Source organism: Sparus aurata, chromosome 23, assembly GCF_900880675.1.
Source record: "Sparus aurata chromosome 23, fSpaAur1.1, whole genome shotgun sequence".
In the NCBI taxonomy this organism is placed as follows: Eukaryota; Metazoa; Chordata; class Actinopteri; order Spariformes; family Sparidae; genus Sparus; species Sparus aurata.
In genome coordinates, this window is record NC_044209.1 from 5,054,549 (window position 1) to 5,069,900 (window position 15,352).

A 15,352-nucleotide genomic window follows, 5' to 3' on the forward strand; every position below is an offset into this window, starting at 1 on the left:
CACTTTTTTTTTCTATGCGTGATTCTGTAATTATTGCAGAAATGCCTAGGTCTCACAACTCCAGCTTTGGCGTGCTGCACTAAAAACGGAGCCGATGGGGGTTGACGGATGACGGAGCAAAACCGTAGCAGAGTCTTTGAGTCACATGCATCACATTTAGTATACTTTGCTTTTGGTGAATCCCTTATGCGTTATCCTGGGAATCAGAGGAATTTGCAAGCTTATGTTTCAGTTTGCTCGGGCAGATTTTTCTTGTCACCCATTCACACAGATTACCCTGCATCCTGGTTTGTGACGAGCCAATCACAAACATTTATCTACTATGGGGTGGGTTTAATATGATGACAAAAAAGCATCACCGGGCTCACTAAACTCAGATTAAAACTGTTAGACTAGGCAATGCTGAATAAATATGAATACAATTCTGTGACTTCATAGCCTATTAACTACCTCAAATGTTTTCATAAATACATTTTAGCTTTCTGATTTTGTGTAACTTGTGTCCTGCTTGAAAACCGACCAAGCATCTCCCCAACTTGCAACAGTGCTACGACACCCATTCCATTGTTCTGATTGGGAGTTGGTCGTGTTTTGTTGCTCTGAGTGGTGGTGGTAGGTCCACCCAGTTGTGTCCAGAGGCATTTTCATCTGCAGTCAGTCATATAACCCTTTGGAAATCGACATTGATGTGAGAAGTTCTAAGCTAAAACAAATTTGTCAATTAGTATTACAATGCTTGTTGACCCATCCATCCATCCCGACCTCTCTCTTATAAAGATATCGTTCCTCTATGAAAGCATCACCTGACGTCCTCCTTTACTCCTGTCATAAATACTGTGGCCACTATAGGGCTTTTTCACTTGAATGTAAACATTTTTGGGCATTTACTGAAATGACTGAGGACAGTCTTGGGAAGACAGTCTAAAAACGGTACAGTAAATACATTGAAATAGCTGTTATGCTAGCCTTGGTCTGTCCTTAAAGCAACTTTGTGGAAACACGCACTTCAAAGACTTAACCTAATGTTCAAGTTTGTATGGTATTTGTGTGTGTGTGTGTGTGTGTGTGTGTGTGTGTGTGTGTTTGCATGGTGGGCATGAGTTAGTCAAACAGATTTTGTAACAGCAGCATCAGATGGACTTTGTCTGCTAAGCGACACTTAACAAGAAGTCTGGTGGAGTGTATTAGTACTGTATAGCTCTCAGCAGGAAGATGAGCCCCATCAAGGTACCTGACTACCTGTCTGTCTATCTGTCATGTCTGGTGTTAAGTTGTTGGATGTCTTTGAGTCACATTTTCTTGTTCTTTTTGTTACAGATATGTTCTGCTTTTGTTATTGTAACAGTGTTGTGTGTGACCAGATTGGTTGTGGCAGGACCATTGGATATGGTGAGCGAACTGACCTTTGACCAAGAACCATAAACTCAGCCGGCTCAACATAACCAATTGTCTCCTGACTCTCCACAGATATCACGCCAAACAGCAGCCAGACAACAGGGTATGTGGTGTTTCTATATATCTGCATCTAGGTATGAGATAAGGAGCTCATGCATTATACTGTATATATGCTACGTATGAATGTATGCGCTTGTTGTTTGCGTATATGGCAAATTATTAAAGGAGTCATCACCTGGTTTTTTACATATCCAGTCCCTCTTGGATCGCTTTGGATCAATTCTTAAAACTTATTAGAAAAAAATAAATAAAAAAAAAATCAAACATAGAGCTTGTTCTGACACTTTTTCATACCGCGACTTTCTCACGCGAGATTATGCGCTAGGTTTTGACCGGTCCGGATGTGCATTGTATTAATATGTAATGAGGCGCGTGTTGATTGGCCGCAGGAAGGACAGAGCCGGAATGGGGGGCGAGCCTGCATGCACACACAGACTCCAAAACATAAACAGCCCGCTGTCATGGCGCACACACTAAATGACGAACCTTACGGAATTCAGGCATTTATGTACGAGCCGGAGTCGGAATCCGAATGGGAGAGTGAAGAGGCAGAGACGGTGGAAGAGACACGTTTACAGCAGGATGTCTCTGAATGGTAAATTCTTTGTTTTTTCCTTCTTACTTTTCACACTCGTGTTTTACATGTAAGACCTGAGTTTTAATGCTGGCGGTGACGATGTATGGCGTGACAATGACAGAGAAATAAGCAGATTCGGCGTGCTCACTCAGAAAGTCTGGCTGAGGACGGCTGTGAGCCGATGCTTATGCAAGTAGCCTCCTGTGGTAACGTCACCACAGGAGCAGAGTCAAAATCTCGTGCTTTAGGAACGTGCACTACTGTGCGCTATTCCTGTTCGGAAAAAGAGCCAAAGCTAAAAAAAATAAGCCACTTTCAAACTCCAGCTTTTCAGGCAAGTTTCAACAGAGGTCCAACACCAATATGCATGATTTAACGAGAGAAATATCGATTTCCGGGTGATGACTCTTTTAAAGTAGTTTAAAGGAGCAATTTGTAACATATGGTCAGATTCTTTTGTTTAAAGGTCCCATATTATACTGTTTTTCATCAATTTCACACAGCTGTCAGAGGTCCAACAACACTGTATTCGCAATGTATTGCCCCAAACCTATCCGTGGTCCAGAATTTCAGCTGTCTAAACGTCGCTCAAGTGAGCTCTACTGAGAGCAGGCTGTTTCTACGCCTGCACCTTTAAATGCTCATGAGATCCGTCCGTCAACGCCTGTCTTGCCTGCTACATGCCCCTCCCAGGGAGAGGATGCTGCTTATGCTAGCGGTAGCATGCGCTAATGTTTATGGTGGATGTATTGCTATGGCTCGCCGAGATGCTGTCGTTCAACCATACCAGTATGACCTAGAATCTAAAGCTGTGTTTGTCTCCAACACAGTCTCCAAACTCTTGAACACTGTTCACATCGTCTCTGTCTCCAGTCTGCACGTTTCCAGACTTTTTACTGTGACAACCAAGCCCCCTCTTAATATTATTAATATTAAACTCGCTTCAAACGCCATTTTGCATTGCAAACGTAACGACAGGAGCTGAATCTGAACAGCCTGTAGGAGCGCCGTTTTACCACTGGGTGGGCTGCAGAGACGATGCAGGACTGGTTTGCTTTCCTCATTCTGGGAGTTGGTAGGCTCAGGGAGGACCAGCTTATATATTTAGAGACCAGAGAAAACGTGTTTTTCATAAAATGGGACCTTTAAAACATTCAAAAGAAATGAACAAATATTATCAACCAAGTGTAAAGAAACAAGGGTGTTGATGTAAGTCAAACACGTCTATGAAGGCTCTATGTCTCACAAAATAAGGCAACATTTTACACTTATTTTCCTTACTAAAGAGGCAAATACAACTGTAGACTGTCTGAGGTCCAGTTTCTCTCTTTCAAACTTAAAGGAGCTCAATTGAGGCGTGAAGGCATGGCAAAACACACTCAAATCAAACAAAATAAAACCAAAACACCAAAACAGTCTTGGTTTGTCCAAGAGCATAAATCCTCAATCATCGGGGTAAGATGTGAAAATATTTTTGCTTCTGCAGACGTCCTGAACGCCTACTGTGTCTTCTCGTACCTGGAGTCATAGTCCTAGTCAGAGCCGCTGTAAATCACCTCTGTACAGTATCCCCTGCCTTCGAACTGGCATCCATTGGTTTAAGAGGCTGTGTTAAGTCCCTGTCATCCGGCATGTTCACTAAAAGGCCAGTTAAATGAGCCCAATTGCCCACCACCTTTCATCTAAGGTTGTGATGCGTGCAGACTCCAGTCAGCTAATACGTCCACTTAACTCCACAGCTTACTAGGCTTCTTGCTAACAGCAGCTAGCATGGCAGCTAGTCGCTACAGCCAAAGATAGCGACAGCAAAGAGTGGCAAATCCAATATAGTGAGCAGCAATTAGTGGTTATGCTGCCCCCTATATTTTTAAAGCTACCTTCAAAGTCTGGTCATTTCATACAAATTGCACCTTCAACTTTTGTGTCACAGGGGGAGCTGTTCTTTTCTTTGCATCCTACCAGGGTATTCTCAGAGAGATCGAGTACAACCCAATTATCTTTAACGAAGTGTTGGTTAACCAGGGCTCCGCCTACAGCAATGATACTGGTGTGTTCACTGCGCCAGTCGCTGGCATCTACCAGTTTGTGTTTACTGCACAGCTCTGCCGCGGAAACCACAACAATCTGTGGCACTTCATGGTCAAGGGGGACCAGAGGATGGTATGCCATGCTCAGGTACACAAACTATTACAGGACTGCATTTGTGCATGTGGATATGAGATGCTTCCTTGCTCACAACAACTGTTTTGAGACTACGTTAACAACACAGAAGAGCTCCATTTTTCACTTTAAATCAAGTCCCTTGCCTAATTTTCAGTGCAGCCAACACAAGTCCTTCCTCCTCAAAAAGGAAAAACAAACAAGCATTCAAATCTGAGTTGAGTGACAAATACCAATGCCATAGAGAAGACTTACATGCATTTGATATTCAATAGCCTATGAAACTAGTTAAATTCCCTTATTTTGTTATCCTCATGTTTCATGTCTTTTGTTTCCTGTTTTATTTTGTCACTCACACAATTTCTTGTTTCAGGTTCCCTCCATTCCTGCTCTTCTGTGTTTTCCACCTGTTTATCTGACCAGCCCTAATGTGTCACACCTGTCTCATTGTCTCCCCTCAAGAGTATTTCTAAGTAGTCTCTCCCAGTTTTTCCCTTGTGTGAGTTTGTTCCTGCTTAGTAAGTCTTTCTCACCTGACCTTAGCCTGCCCTTCTGACCAAGCATCTGCCTGCCATTATTTGACACCTTTGTTGCTGTGCTGTAATTAACGTACTGTGGTTTTAAATGCAATTGTGTATCAAGTCTGCTTCTTGAGTCCTAGTCTTTGGTTCTGTTTTGAAATTGCCAAGCTGAGTTACAAAACAATGTGCCTAAGAATGCTTACCCTCCACTCCTGTCCCCCAGGTGTCCGGAGGTGACACAACCCTCAACACTTGCTACCTCATGGATGAATTGAAGAAAGGTGACCCGGTTTGGATGAAGCAGATTGTGGGGAGTTGCGCCTGGGCTAGCACCATCTCCAAAACCATCACCTTCTCTGGTGTCCTGCTGGCAAGTGAGGGTGTGTCCACGCTCGGAGGGAAATATGGCTCCGGCAGCTCCTGTCCACTGCCCAGCCTCGGCCACACTAAGAGCATAGTGTCTGTCTCTGCAGGCCAGAGTGCTACTTTGTCTACTGTGGCCATCGCCATGCTGCTCTGCCTCCTCCTCTTGGATTAATCCTGGAAAGCTGTGTACCTGTATTATATATGTATTAGCTTTTATTTTTATGCATCTTAAACCAGCCATGGTTGTAACAACTGGATAGTTCTAACAGCCCCACTTTACATGAAGAAAGGGTGACCTAAAAGACGGGATTAATTTGAAATACGACCATTTCCTTACTGGAGCATGTGACCTGTTTCAGCATGTGTCAGAGCTGTTTGTAAAAGCATAAAGATTTTAACGCCAAAACACTGATTGTCTGGTAAGAACGTAATTTTTTGGACCAAATCTATATGTTTAATAAAACTGATGATGTCCAAGTTAGATTTATTTAACTTGTACTGGATTAGAAAGTAGTCTCTCTGTCACCTTGCTACAGCGAGCTAAACAATGACTGACAGGTGGGAACCATAATTATAACAATTTCTCCATTGTATAGCTTTTTTCAGCATGGCAAGATGGTAGGGCTGCACGATATTGGAAAAAACTGACATCGTAATTTTTTTTTTAACCCTGCGATATATATTGTGATATGAAAAAATACAGGAATTTTCATCAGATGACCTGAATAGCACTTTATGCTTTGCTGCACTGCTGCTATCTTGTGGACAATTAACCTGCACTGATCTTACCTGTTTTTGTCATACTGAGCTGCGTGGTACCGACGTAAATGTGTTACCTCTCATTGTGGCAACAGATGCAAGGCACTGTCGACACAGAACACGTGTTTGGTCAATATCATCCTTCTTGTAACTGAAATAATTCCAGATAACTGATGTTGCTTTCCTTTTTGGCACCAAGTCTTCGTTTTCTGTGATTTTCTCTTGCTATTGCTCATTTTTCAGTGTTGTTACCAGCGACTCACTCCATGTGCAGTGTGTGTCAGGTACCCTTGAAATTAGACGAGTTCATTTTCCTCCTTCCTACATCGCAGGCCCTGCTTTGTGACTACTGCGCACACGTACATTGCAATGAAGATTCTCAAACGATATATCGTGCAGCCCTACAAGACGGTAAGTAAAAAAAACAAACACTCGCTCACTAGAGGTGCACGTGCACAAGTATTACAATTTGCATCAGATGAGGCACAAAATGACAGTGGTCTGTCACCAAAGAATACTGTACGATGTGACCCTGAGCAGGTACCACCTCAGAGAACAAGGATCAAGACAGCAGTAAAATAGTCTTCAATGCTCAGCAAGAGGATGTCTTGGTTGAGCCCACTTCAAATATGAATTGCGGACAATATGTAGAGAATCAGATCAGGATATTGTCCAAATTTGGTTGTTCACACATGCAGCACACAATAGAAGACTGTTCGTGTTAGATGTGTCCACACATGGTACATATACATGTATTTGGACCTATCTGCAATATCACAAAAGAGTGGAAAGTAATATGCAGGCAAGAACAGAAGAGAAGGAATCAGCTTTTCCGTTCATGTATATTCTGGTGTAGAAAGCGAAGCTGCAGCATTTTGGATCTGTGTCCAGCAGCAGCATGAATAGGCCATAGAGAAGCGTGAGAGACCGAGCTGGGAAATAAAGTTAAACTTGCTTAATGATGGCAGATTTTTTTTTTTTTGAATCAGAGGTCACTAATGAAGAGTTGACCTTACAAAATAAACTGAAAAACCTGATGACTTTGATGAAAAAATGTGCTGCATTGGCAGTATAAAATGTAAATGCTTTGTCCAAAACAAATGGTATTAAGTCAGTGTTTTGTCTAAGGTGCATTACACTGACTGTCCACCAGATGGAAACATCTCAATGACAATGACTGACTGACTAAACCTTGGTTTGTTTATGCTCCTTTTTGCATTTGGTCCAACTCTGTCACTCGTCGACAACCAAAAGCATTCACATATCGTATGTCAGGTGAAACACAGCCCCTCGCACACTGAATGAATTACAGGACCACACTATGAAATATCACAAGCTGCATATGTAGAGCCTGTCTATCTCTGCTGGCAAGATGATGCCAGCCTTTGTTCAAAACACCAAACAACAAAGTAGTTTTAGCAATTTGTCAGTAAAATTTTTTTAAGAAAAGTATGAATTAGACCCAGGAAAAATACAGAGGACATGACCTAGGTGTCCTCAATGGTAGCTATGGGCCTGGCCAAAAAAAAGCAACATCAAATCTTGCAAGTGCCTTGTATTTTACTTAACACACTCGTGATGAGTGACTTCACAGATTATGAACCTCTCTGTATCAGGCAACTGATTCAGATTCAGATTCAGACCACTTTATTTATCCCAAATGGACAATTCAGTTGTAGCTTTTCCAGACGTCAAACATAAAATCATTACAACAATCATTCAGTCAGTCAGAAAAACAATTTAAGGGGCACATGGGTACGCCATAAATAAATGAATAAATGAGTAAATAAATAAATAGGTTAAATTCTTCTAAAATTAGTGGGGTCTGTGTTTATGAGTTTAATGGCAGATGGAATATGCGTATCGATTTGATTTGCTCTTGGAGGGCAACAATAAAAACTCGGTTGACATAATGTGGTCTGGTTGGCTGATAATTAATTTTGCTTTCTCAGCTGCTTGTTTTTCCCAGATAGTGCCCAAATTCCTCTGCTGAATGCCAATAATCTTGGAACATACTTTAACAATGATGTTTAAGCTGTTCTTCTCCTTCACAGACAACCTGTTGAACCATAAAGAAAAAAGTTAAAAGGCTTTCAATAAAAGAAGGATAAAAGTTGCACAGTTTGACAATCAGCTCAGTGTTTTCTTTGAATTTGGGCTGTGAATCAAACAAGTGCCAAGATATTTGTAGGAGTTAACAATCTGGACCTCTTTATTGTGGATGGTGCTTGCTCTTGGGGTGTCCTGACTTTGCCTAAAGTCAATGATCAAGTCAATGATCTGTACAAGCTTTCCTCAAGATCCACACAGAGGCCAAATTGGACAAAAATTATCGACCCAGATTGTGATCAGGCTCTTCCCGTCAGGTGTCAAAATTGCAACTTGCTGGAGTTTCTGTGTACAACAGGCTTATAGTGTTGTTTCGTTTCTGCAGAAAGAAGACTTAAAAAAGACACTGCATGAGTTTCACTGCACAATTATTGTGGGCAAAAAAGTACATGATAAATATATTATGGAGATAGCTATAGAAATTTGAAAAAAAATGATAGCAATCAAATGTATATTTTAAATGTGTTTAATGTGTGTTTGTTCACTTTCTTTGGTAAATAAAATACCCTCACACACTTAATCCCTGAATGTGAAAGCATGTACACATGCAATAGGTTTATCTTTCCAAGCCGCAGTTCATAGACACGCTGCCCGTTGTCATTTATCAAACGCAATAGATTACATGAGTTGTATTTCATTCTCACGTTTTTTCAGACAGAGAGTCACAGAACCAGAAGGCTGGTATATAGAACGCAGACAGAGAGATAGAAGCTAAGTTCCGCCCGGCTAGGTTAAAGAGACAAACAGACTGGAGAGAGACCGACAACAAGCTAGCACATCAACTTAACATTACTATTACTGACCACAAGTTTGACTTGACTTTATCCGGCTGTCCTGTCCTGTTAGTCTTCATTATCTTTTTTTTATTTCCATGACCAGAATATATAGCTAGTTTCATGTCAATGAAGTTGTAAACATTTCCACAACTTTGATACAGGGGGAGGCAGTGTAATATGCAGGGCCTTGTACTGGAGAGTGTGCGTCTATGTAAAAGCAACAGCCACTCATCATCTTAAGCGCTCATATGACTAGTGGAAAACATTTTTGAATCAATATGACGCTATGATGCGGTAACTTAGACTGGTGGTGGCCACAAGCAATTGCACTCTCCTTTTCTGTGTGACTGATTCTTCTCTAGTTTTGTGTTCTGCTAGTGTCCTTGTCAGTACTGATAGCATGAGGCAGTACCTGCAGCCCAATCAGGTTGTACAGGTAGTTCAGTGCCTCCAGGATGGCATATCCATATGTACAGTCACAAGAAGCTTTGCTGTGTCTCCCAGCATGGTCTCAAGAGCATGCAGGAGATACCAGGAGACCAGGCAGTACACGAGGAGAGCTGGACAGAGCCATAAAAGAGCATCACCCCAGCAGCAGGACCAGTATCTGCTCCTTTGTGTGAGGAAGAACAGGTGGAGCACTGCCAGAGCCCTACACCATGAGCAGAGTACTGGTGCGCATGTTTCTGATCAAAGTCACAGAATCAGACTGCATTAGGGTGGCCCGGGGGCTCGACGTTCTCCATTGGGACCTGTGCTCACTGGCACCTCGATTGGTATTTGCAAGGGAACCCCGGAATTGGCAGGCCATTTTGGGACGAGAGCAGGTTCATGTTGAGCACATGTGACAGGCGTGCAGTGTCTGGAGACATCTGGTGTTTTCATCCAGCATGACCAGTTTAGCGGTGGGTCTGGGAAGGCATATCCTTGGAGGGTTGCACAGACTTCCATGTCATAGCCAACGGTGCCCTGACTGCTGGTAGGTACCATGATGAAATCCTCAGAGCAACTGTCAAACCATACACCATACACACCATTACTTCCTTTTACTGGCCCTCTCATTCCCCTGACTAAATCCAATTGATCACCTATGGGACGTTATGTATTGGTGCATCCAATGTTGCCAATGGAACATAAAGGTGTAGTGAGGGTTAGTCATATCCTTGTATGATCAGTATCCGAGTGTCTGTCTGATTTCTCGAGTCAGTCCAGTACATCTAGTCAGTACAATAGGACAGTTGAACCTCTTGCTGATCTGGCGAAAGTGGGTCTCTTGACACACATATTAATTGAGGGGAAATAATTAATTGCAATTTAATGAAAGCATTACACAAACAATGACTTTAGACTCAAACATTTATTTGCTAATCTAAAGACGAAGACAACAAAACACAAACTAGTCTATGGTGACAAGACATTAAAAAAGACAAAGAGGTTTGTGGGTTTGGACCAGCAAAGTGTAAATGGAGTCTTTTTCGGCTACACAATAGAACCCTGAATGAAGGAACCTTAAAACAGACAACACACTTTGAGATTGGGAGGTAACATGTGATGTCAACAGAGGTGACACTCCACTCCTCACCTGTGTTCTTCTCAGCTACCAAACTTTCATTTAATCTAAGTCTTGTTAAATCCTTATAAATGTGTCTCTTGAGGTTAATATATTTTGACAAACAGTTCACACTCCTTTGTGAACTCCTGGCCATGTCTGAAGAATCGGAATTGGGCACAGTTTATCAGATGGGCTGGTGCTTCATCATGCAATAAACCGTCTTTCCACTTGGTCTGTAAGTTCTGTGATTTCCTCGAGATGGTGTCCTGGTGTTTGGAGTCAACCCAGTGCCTACCTTACCCACAATGCAACTTTACCACCGAGTGATATCCCTGGAGGCAATCTATCACACTATTACATGCGGCTTCCTCTAGAGCCACAAAAGGTTTCATACTAGACCTGTAAATACACTTTAATCTATTAACCTGGTGATGTTAACCTTTAAGTGTTACAGTAGTGGACCTTGCCCACATGACTTCCTGATTATACACATTTCAAAATCTGTGGTTTTGGAACACTTGCTGGAAAAACGGATTTGATTATTCTTTTGGAGAACAGTCACCATTAAAACTCAACAATGTGTGAATCTGCTCTTTCTCTGCTGTATGTGTCTCTTTTGGACTTTATAAAGAGCAGAACTATATAGTACAAAGAAGCAGGGGGAGGCGTCTTGTTGATCGCCTAATATTTTGAACACAATACCTCATTGGTCTCATTAGTCTGAGATTCACCCGAACATTTTCAGTTGGATATAGAGAACATTTCTTGTTGTATTCCCACTTAAATCCAACATTGTATTGATAGCCACATAACACAAATACATCCGATGATGCTGGTCAAAGGACAAACCAAATACAACCACAGAAGGAGGAGCCTGCTTGTCGGTCAAATATCCAATTAATTTTATATCTGTCTGCCCGGGTGACTGTTGTTACTACAGCATCGCTCTGCAGGTGGTAGACAAGCTGCGCTTTGTTTCCGGGGCTCCGAGCAGGAGGAGTCTGATGGACCTCGATACTCGCACAGCCACCTGGATGCGAAATGAGGGTCAGTCTTTCCTTTGTGGTCAACAACAGGGAGAATATGAACCCTCCAAAATATTGTTAACACAAGGTTAGCATATTGTCAACATACAGATTAGGATATAAAACTTATTTTATATGTCATTACTGTACTTAGATAATCTAGTGGAGTTAAACCTGAGTTTTAGATATAGCTGATGATGGCTCATAATGTCATATGGAAAACAAACTACTGCATCCTGAGTTACCTGAGGTCAGAAGGGAAAATGGGAGGGCATATGACCTGAGCTGAACTCCAACTCTCTACAAACAAATCATTAGCTTTGACCTCTGGCTGTAATAGCCGGGTCATTTTCCCATTTATAAAATGACAGTCCACAAAAAACCTTTTCAAAGTTTTTTCCTTTTATCTATAATTGGTCTAACATTTGGTGAAACTTATGACAAGTGCTTGTTTAGAGTGTGGTGCTCCATCATGCAGCCATTTATAAAGCAGCAAAAAAGATCCAGTTGGACAAATGAATGGACTGTAGACTAAGATAAAATTGTATCATTTCTTATACTTTGATGAAAACAGTTTTGTTTAGGCTGATCAGCATGCTAATCTTGATGGCAAACATGCTAAACATTCGTCTTGCTAGACATCAGCATGTTGTTTAACATTCCTCATCAGGATAAATCAAAATATTGCTGAAGCTGAACTGATTTCAATGAAAATGTACATTTTGTGTTGAACCAAGATAACTGACACTGTAGTGAACCCATTTTCTTTAGAACCGAGAATTATGCATTTATCACAAAGAAAAGCTAAGGCTGTGATAATACCCTTCAATCTAAACTTTTAAACTTTACATCACCAAGCGCCAGCTCAAGAAATGCTGCTAGCGCCAAAGCTATGAATTGTGACTAAAAAGCTAATGCTGGCATAGCACTTGGTCATACAACGATGGATAAGGAAACATTTGAAATTAAATTGTCATTCAAAGGATATATTTCACCTAGCTTCTCTGAAACTAATGACATCTCTCTGACACAAAGCAGGAGAATGTAGATACTTAAACTTGATTTGTCAAGACACATTTATATTTCTTTTGTCCATCTGTTTGGCCTAAATTTACAGACAGATCAAGGTGCGCAGTTCCTCATTGAATTGAGATAAAGTCAGGCAGCCAGTCAATCTTTAGTCAGCTATAGCTTGTCTACCACCTGCAGAGCGATGCTGTGGTAACAACAGTCACCCGGGCAGACAGATATAAAATTAATTGGATATTTGAACGACAAGGCGATCTGAGTGAGAACAAGGCAAAAAATGTCTCTCTGATGGAACAAGTGGCTGGAGCTGAGGACAGTGCTGGTAGCTTTGTGCATGGTGTGGAGCAGCAGGCTCCTCCTTCTGTGGTTGTATTTGGTTTGTCTTCTGACCAGCATCATCGGATGCATTTGTGTTATGTGGCTATCAATACAATGTTGGATTTAAGTGGGAATACAACAAGAAATGTTCTCTATATCCAACTGAAAATGTTCGGGAGAATCTCAGACTGATGAGTCAGTCAGCAGCATTACTCTGTTCAAATGTAGTACAGAAATACACTCCATTGTCACTTGTTTCCATGTTTTTTTTACTGTAAAGAATCCACCATGCGACACAGTCTTGCTGGCTGAGAGCAGAGTGACCTGTCTCCATCACTAACCCTGGGTTCTGCTGCTTACACCTGGAATGAACTCAGAAAACAAGCTGAGATGTTAACAGTAAAGTTAGAAGTTCTTTGGAATAACAGCCTATGTGGTCTACAATCCCAAAGTGTCAGAATTTGATGAGTTTAGATTGAGACAACAAATTGAACCTTAAGTATACATTAGAATAATGTATCATTACTTTAATAAATGGATGGTGTGGCAGAAACCACCTTCAGCTTCAGTGGTGGACTTCCGGCGCAGGAAGAGCTCCCCCACACCTGTTTCCATACACAGGGAGGGAGTGGAGATGGTGGACACCTACAGGTTCCCAGGGGTGCATCTGAACAGTGAACTGGACTGGTCAGACAACACTGAGGCCCTCTACTACAAGGGACAGAGCAGGCTGTTCTTTCTGAGGAAGCTCAGGTCTTTCAATGTGTGCACTAGGCTGTTACGATTGTTCTACCAGTCTGTGGTAGCCAGTGTCATATTCTTTGCAACAGTGTGCTGGGAAGGTGGCCTCGGGAACGGTGGTGCCATCTAGCTGAACAAACTGGTGAGGGAAAGCCAGCTCTGTGGTGGGGATGAAACTGGACAGTGTGGAGGTGTTGACAGAGAGGAAGATGAGAGTAAAGCTGCAAGCTGTAATGGACAATCCCTCTCACCCTCTCGACACCGAGCTGAGGCAACTCAGGAGCATGTTCAGCCACAGACTCATCAAACCACGTGCCTCAAAGTGCTTGGGGTGCTCTCTCATACCATCAGCGATCAGACTACACAACACCACCATCACAGCTCCCAACAACTCTTTTGTCAACTGATTAATTTCAAACACACACTTCACTGTCACAAAGACTGATTGTTTCTTCTTCTGTTGTTATTTATTATCTCAGGAGCCCTGTACATTGCACAGGCCCACTTATCATATATTGTCGTGTTCATACAAAAAATGAAGGCACTGTATATTGTATACTTATCTTTACTCTATTTGTTTCAGTGTCTCTCTATTATTATCTCTGTTTTTTGGGACTTACTCTTGTGCTGCTTCTTTCCCTCCGTACTTCTGTGTTACCTGCACATTTCTCCCAAGGGGGTTCAATAAAGGAACATCTTATCTCATGAGTCCGAGCTCTGAAACTTAACTGTGGATATGTGCCTGCTCTACTTTGGTCACCATAAAATAAATCGTAATAGATCCTCTCTAATAGACACCATTTACATTGTGTTTAATGACGCTTCACTGCTGAACTGAGGAGAGTTTGTTTAAACTCTGCCTAAAGGGATAAATCTGAAAACCATGATACGAACTCTCAGAAATACCAAACAAATGCCAAGGAGTTTTTGTTCAAATGCACACACTTCTCACATCAATGTGCAATGGCACAGAAGTACAAACCAGTGTCCTCCAGTGTGTCAAGTCTTTCATAGTAAGAGGCCTGCTCGCTAACACAGTCTTTATGGCTGAATATGCGTGCTGAGTCCAGTTACCCATGACCACTGTGTAGACAACCAGGCTCATGGCCTCCCATGGATACCACCTGTACCAGTACATCAGTGTGTGACTTCATTATCTTGTGTGGCTGCAGTTCATGTGCCTGAGGTGTAACTTCAAACTGAATTAACTGTTTTGAGTGTGTAGGTCAGTGTGCAGACCCTTGGCCCTTGCACACAGTGAATGAGAGGACTGTACTCGGCAACTCTTTACATGAACAGAATGTTGTGTAATGATTTACATGTTTAGAGCTGGTGAGATGAACTGCAACCTTAACTGAAACCAACTAAGTACATTTAGCAGCTGGCCACTTTAATTTAGATTACATTATTTTCTTGGATTTGCCAATGACTATTAGTGATTCAGTGCGCTGATGTTATTTTTTACAGTAAAGTTTATTGTTGTGATTGATATCGCTATTTAAGATGATCGTATGAGTCACTGATGCTGGATTTCAATAATGTTGAAATCTCGTTGGAAACTCAACCTGAAGGCTAACTGAATACTGGACTTAGATTCGCCGGGTGACACAAGATGTCGTGATGAATGGTCACATTGTTGCTTAATTTCTTGATATCCAAATAAGCAATTGTTTACCATGTTTATCATATTGACTGTAAAGTTGTGTTAGTCGGCGCCCAGAATAGTACACCACTATGTCGTCTCTGTTGACATCTTCATCTGCCAATCCAGTAAGAGTAGACAGAGAAAAGAGATATTTTCATTTTCTGACAGATTGCAATTTCTTATTTTCATTTTTTTTTTGCATCTTTTCTAAGTCTTCGTGAGTGACAAACAACATTTGATTCTCCTCTGAAATTGTGGTGATACATTTCAGGGACAGATTTCTCAAAAATGTGTCCAAATAAAACCAAACCTATGCCCT

At 41.7% G+C, this 15,352-nt stretch overlaps 1 protein-coding gene across 2 annotated transcripts; it reads left to right on the forward strand.

Moving 5' to 3' along the window:
- The first annotated feature begins 1,138 nt into the window (after positions 1 to 1,138).
- Positions 1,139 to 5,491, forward strand: LOC115575020 (complement C1q-like protein 4). Of its 2 annotated transcripts, none has more exons than XM_030406764.1 (5): positions 1,139 to 1,227; positions 1,318 to 1,389; positions 1,468 to 1,498; positions 3,963 to 4,207; positions 4,937 to 5,491. In XM_030406764.1, the coding sequence occupies exons 1-5, from the start codon at positions 1,213 to 1,215 to the stop codon at positions 5,249 to 5,251; spliced, it is 678 nt and encodes a 225-aa protein (XP_030262624.1). In that variant the 5' UTR covers positions 1,139 to 1,212; the 3' UTR covers positions 5,252 to 5,491. The 2 variants fall into 2 exon arrangements, with proteins under 2 accessions (XP_030262624.1, XP_030262625.1); XM_030406765.1 differs by having other exon boundaries at positions 3,963 to 4,192.
- Positions 5,492 to 15,352: the final 9,861 nt, after the last annotated feature.

What these genes read in the sequence shown, in the direction of transcription:
- LOC115575020 (XM_030406764.1), top strand. An exon ending in TGGCAGGACCATTGGATATG is followed by an intron (nt 1,390 to 1,467) that starts GTGAGCGAACTG and finishes GACTCTCCACAG; the next exon opens with ATATCACGCCAAACAGCAGC. An exon ending in AACAGCAGCCAGACAACAGG is followed by an intron (nt 1,499 to 3,962) that starts GTATGTGGTGTT and finishes TTTGTGTCACAG; the next exon opens with GGGGAGCTGTTCTTTTCTTT.